Source organism: Elephantulus edwardii, unplaced genomic scaffold (genome assembly GCF_000299155.1).
Source record: "Elephantulus edwardii isolate Elephantulus edwardi_28Jun2011 unplaced genomic scaffold, EleEdw1.0 scaffold00276, whole genome shotgun sequence".
Classification (NCBI taxonomy): domain Eukaryota; kingdom Metazoa; phylum Chordata; class Mammalia; order Macroscelidea; family Macroscelididae; genus Elephantulus; species Elephantulus edwardii.
Window position 1 is genome coordinate 438,930 of NW_006400026.1, and position 6,000 is coordinate 444,929.

Consider the following 6,000-nt stretch of genomic DNA (forward strand, 5'->3'; position numbering starts at 1 on the left):
GGAACTGTTAGAAAGATTGTACTAATATTATTAATACAGATGGAACTTGAATGAACATGGCTAAAACAATTATTTGTCAAAATAACACAGCACAAACCACAAAACAGTCAGATTTTGTCTGAAGGGCTTTGGGGTTACATGCCCATATTGCTTATGTATTTAATATGTGCCTCTCAAAATTTAATATCCATTACACAAACTATGTGTAAAGGATAAACACAAGTTATTTGATGAAAAATAGTTATACCAATTTACTGTATATTAAAAAAACCCACATTTTATCTATAACCTGCCTTACAGAATTAAATTTTAATGAAAATCTTTGTGTCTAGATGGATGACTGGGTATAGCCTGTAACAAAGTACCATATTGCAATGCTACATTTCATATCTGATGGTGTTTTAAATTTCTATTAGCCTTAAAATTATAATTAGTACATTAATAGTTTATTTTCTAATTAGAACACTTATATAATGTTTGCTTTAACTTGCACATACTAGACTTCATATTATAGGAAATATTGGATGAAACATGAACTATTTTCTAGGGATGTGAGGCCAGTAATTTCCTGTGAAGGGAGCAACAAATGACACAAATTCAGAAAATGTAGATCATTGTCATGCCCAGACTGTAAGGGAAACCAGCATTTCAGAATTTAAAGACCAAAACAACTATTTTATCCACTTTTATTTCCTAAAGCATTTATAAATTTTTAATTAAAAATCTAGATATTTTGTATCAAATCAAGTGTCATTGGCTATTTAAAGAGCCATATAATGATTACATCTATGCATGTATGTCTATATCTTCCTATGGAATTAATTACCTCCGAAAACTTACTAGAGGGTCAGCTATGAGTTAGTTCTGACTAGAAGGCATATATATTTATATATATCCTGATTAAAGTATCTCTCTTCAAAGATTCTAAGAATACAGTTTCATTTGAAAAACTAAGGGGCATGGTTCCATATAGATTGGGTATGTTCTCCTTGCCTGATGCTGTACTTAGATCTATACAAGGACTCAGATATCAGTTTGCATTTTGAAACTTGTCACTAAGCTGTAATGAAAGAATGTCCTCTAGAGACTAACCACAAACTTCCTGGATCTTCAATCACTATAAGGCTGTCAGGAGACAGTTTGTTCAATCAATAGCTCACTTTACAAAAGTAAATTAATGCCAACATACTGAAGTAATGTAACAGGGGGAAAATAGCAACATGAATCTCCTAAATGGCCATGTTAGGACTCCCACATATTTACGCTGGCATGACTGTATGGACTGCATGGTTTTGCATCAGTTTTTATCATTGATGTGAATCTGAAATATTTTAGAGATTAAATTCTTCCACTTTTACTCTCTTCAAATTCATCCAGCTTTTCTTTCATTATAATTTAAAAAGAATTACATAGTTTGAATCTTATCACAAGTCCACCTTTTTTACTTTACATGTATTTCTACATGTAAATAAAATTAGTTAATATATTGTTACTTACGAGTTTATTGGATAAAATACATAAATAAGTATGTAAAGGTAGTTATTACATTGCTTGTACTTGGAGTTTACAGGGCAAAATTTATGAAAAAAAAATGCAAGTTAATCCTTTCACTTACTTAGCGCTGGAGCTCTGTCAGAATTCCTAATTTTTGAGAGTGTTAATGTTTCCTCAGCCTTCAAGTATGTACATTTCATAAACATCTGGCTCTAAAAGTAAGTAACATATCCAAATGCACTCACTCTAAAACACGTCCACACTCTTATAAAATGTGCTGGGTTCAATTTTATTTTAGCTCGCTCATGTACTTTCATGCTTACACAGTAATAAACAGAAAATATAGTTTTAGATTTTAGGTTCCAGTGTAGGGACTATCAAATGGCAATCCACATTAATCCTTAAGGAATCACTTGAGAGAAAAGAATTTGGATCTGTCCCTCAGTTATTCCCAGCCATAGGAAGGCATTATGTGAAATCAGAACTAAAAAGACCAACTTCCTGGGACTGAAATACTTTGTATGTGTTGTTATTTGCAGTGCATGCCAAGACATTCATGAGCACCAGAGCCAAGCAGGCGAGCTAATTAAATATATATATATATGTATGTGTTTAAAACAACCTAATAAGGAGCATTGGAAATCTTCAAGATGAGCGAATATCTTATAACTTCTTCCGCAGGTGCGAGGATAGCTACAAGCCATGGACTTTCTGTCCTGCTTCTTGTTTGTGGCTTTGTGAAGGGTGCTTTGCTTTAATCTAAAGTGCTGACTTTTTTCCAATATCACTTTCTCTTCTTAAAGCAAAGAGCAAATCGCCTGTAAATTCTACGGAGCAGACAGCAAAGTTGACCCTAAACGTCAAGCACCACCCTGCACCCTCTGTACTCTAGTTACCTACACAAGGAGCGCCTGCTTCAAGAAGTATAAACGAAGAGGCTGTCACACGTTTTGTTGATATTTTCTTTCGCAAATCAATGATCTTTTTATTTCAAGTGAATTATTGTTATGCGACAGGACATAATTCCAACAGCAAGATTTTTCCCCACCTCTTTTCTTTCTGCAACTCAAGGCATCATCTCACTGACTGCTCAGGGATTGGCCTGAATGTTTTCTGTCTAGTAAATATTTACTAAGGAAACCATTCATTCAAAGACCCTCTCACCCAAGGAATCAAATAGAGTTCTTAAATATACAGAGCAAACTCTGGTCAAACAAAATGCCTGTGTTGGGACAAGAACAACGTTTCAAGCCAATGTAGAGGACTTTATTTTAAACAAGAAACAACAAAGGATTGTGTTGTGTTTTTTTAATTGTCATTTTTTTGATTGAATACTTTCTATTTTTTTCAAATATCTTGTTCAATGGTGGTAAATGCTGATTATGGCCAATCCTTGTTAATTCAAGGAGGTTCTTATTAGATGATTTCCAGTGTTCTATATTTCCATGTCTAGTAATTCATTTCATAATTCCTGTATATGCAAACTTAACAAAATCTGTAAATTGCTTATAGTATATGTGATATAACTTTAAAGTAGATATATTATGGCACTCATGCAAGCTGATTTTTATCTATATATATATATATATCTATACACACACACACATATAAATATCTAAATGTCAGGCAGGCCAAAATCCAATTTTTTATAAAGCTTTTGTTTTCCATTATAATTCATATATTGTTTGAATTCTGTACTGTACAGTTTCACTTCCACAGGTCTCTGTTGTCTTATGCTTCCTTTAAGGAAATCCAAATTCAACATTGTATTCACCTCTGATAAATGAATTAATTTCATTATATGTATGCTGCATTGGAATTTGCTATGTTCCTTTCATATTTGGTGGTTCTTAAAGTTTGAGAGTCTTTCAGATCTGAAAAATAACAACTCTGGCTATTCCTGTATAAACATCTATTCTTGTATTATCATTAAAAAGAGATGTTGCTAGAAATTTTTACTTGGGGTGAATATGGTTGAAGTGATAAGGTCACCATGATTCCCAAATTCATGGAAGAACTTCTTACTATGGTTAAAAGTGTTATTTTTTTTACATTTATGATTTTTTAAAAACTTTATCACTGCTATTTGCTGATAATTGAATTTTAATATATCTTAATTAAAAATTAAAGTTTGGTTGCTGACTAAATATAGTCTACAAAGGATGACCGCAAATCACTAAACAAGATAATATATTTTGGTTTTGCTAGTTAAATGAATTATAATTTTAAATATCTCATTCTTATTTTTGGCTTTCTTAAAAGTCAGACTATTTATGTTTAGAATTTCTTTTCACATCTGGCAAAAAAGAGTGGTAAAAACTTTAAGTGTATTCCATACATACACATCCTCACATAGTTATGTGTTAAGAAAGAAGTGACCTAAGTTTTCCTTCCAGAGATATTCTTCCATTTTCTTTCATTTCAAAACCAGAAGATCATCTATGTGTGACGCCCTACGCTCAAACTAAGGTCCAGAACTGAAGCCTGAAGGCATTGAATAGTTCTGTTTTCAAAGGTAAACACTTTTGATTTCCTGAAGTTTAGCTAAGAACAATGTACATATGTTCATAATATCCTTAATATTATTTTTTGAGAAATGATATTTCATGACAATTTTCTATTACCATTTACCCTGGTTGTTTAGGTTTAGTATTTTATGAGAAAAAGAAATAGAGCTTTTGATTGTGCTATTTTACTAACTTAGAAAGTTATTTTCCTTCAAATTTTGATATTTGAAATAGAGACAATAATAAATATGATTCATTAAGTCCATGTGGACTTTAATATTATATGCATTAAAGTGTAGATTAGCATACTGATTCAAAGCCAGTTAAGTTTGGGAAATCTACTTTGTGATTTACTAATTCAAAATCTAAACAGTGAGATTAAGTAATTCTAAAGGAAGCATGACTTGTGTCATAGGCTGTCTCTTTCACAGAGCTCTCCAGAGTCTGGTATACAGTTCTCTTTAGGGAAGAAGATGGCACACTATTTACTTTGAACTCTAAAAAAGTTAATGAGGAACTTAAATATGGGAAGCTAAACTATAACTTATAAAAAGTTCTAGTGTTTTTCCACATTATATTGCATCCATATGGGACTAAACTTTGTGTGTAAAAATGAATATGGAAACGAATAAAGATTGAACAAAGAGTTGTCTGACTTTCTCAACCTTGATTCCCAAGGTTATGTATAAGTCAAAATAAGAAACTGAACAGAGTCTCACCGTAATTTAAATAGCCTTCCTTATTTCTTTCTGAAAGACATGTGAAGCAATGCAATTTCACACACTTGAGGATAAAATAACAAAATTGTCTGAAGCAGAAATTTTTAGTCTTAATCAATAATCTCAGTGAAGTTCCCTGCAATATTATCCCTATTTCTGCACACTTGTATGTGTTCTTTAACATACGTGTTTTTTAAAAGATGATCCTTTCCATTCACTGATTCTGAAAGTAATTATGACCTGCTAGCCTAAAAGGAGAGTTCTTGAACTTGTTAAGCACTTAAGAGGACGTGGTTATTGTAATTATGAACTAATTCGCCTTGGAATTCTTGAGAGTAAAATATGGTTAGAGTAATATATTAAGTCACATTTACTTTTTTGGCAAAGAAAACATGGTTTTAAATTCAGAAGAAAGTATTCCTCTGAAACTTGTCATATACAGTATGGAGTAATATATAGGATGTTTGTTGAAGATATTTATAATTAATATTAATACCTTAAATAGCATTCTGCAAGAGATATACAGTCATTCAAAAAAGTCTGTCTTTACATATTTATCTTTTTTACAATTATTTAAGTTAAATATTAAATATAACAGTGATTGATTCTATGATAAAAAGAAATTACAGAACGTAAATGTAATATTTGCATAACATATATAATTTTATTATTTTTCCTTAGAATTAAAACTGCTAGACTTTAAAGAAGATATATATTTATATTTTATATTAAGGCCAAATTTTCTTTTTGGAGCCACTCATTAATTAAAAAGTAACCAGTCATTTAGGAAATGTTGTAGATTAGAATTTCAGTAATAAAGTTTCTAAGTGACAAGAAATAGTCAAAACCCAGAAAATATAAAGTAGTTACAAATTCTATGAGTCCAATAGAATTATATAAAAAGATGTGTGCAAGAGTAGTCAAGGAGTCTGATCTTAGAGGAGGGTTTTCCAGGGAGAGGAAACAGCAACCTATATAGAATTCCCTGAGGGGAGTCATCTAAGCTTGTTCAGGGACTAGAAAAGTAGCCTGGGCATGAATACAGTGGAGAGTGTGTGGAGGCAGGGAAGAGGATGAGGAGGTTTGAGATAAGGTCAAATAAATTAATGCCAAGTTTAAACTAAGGACAGAGTAAGCACACATGCTTATGAAAATCCCTTTGTGATTGTCTCTGTGAAAGCAGGAACTAGGCCACACCAGGGTTCTCCCAGTACTTCTTCGGAAACATCAAATCTTTCAAACAACCTTTATAACTTCGTATAAGCTAACAGAGCTGTCAT

At 31.8% G+C, this 6,000-nt stretch overlaps 1 protein-coding gene across 1 annotated transcript in view; it reads left to right on the forward strand.

Moving 5' to 3' along the window:
* The window catches only part of LOC102847022 (V-set and transmembrane domain-containing protein 2A-like), a 39,000-nt gene extending 36,578 nt beyond the window's left edge, over nt 1-2,422 (forward strand). The window contains exon 5 of the mRNA XM_006900194.1: nt 2,176-2,422. Within this exon, the coding sequence (XP_006900256.1) occupies nt 2,176-2,252 (77 nt within the window). The 3' untranslated portion in view covers nt 2,253-2,422. The remainder of the gene's footprint in view (nt 1-2,175) is intronic.
* Nucleotides 2,423-6,000: the final 3,578 nt, after the last annotated feature.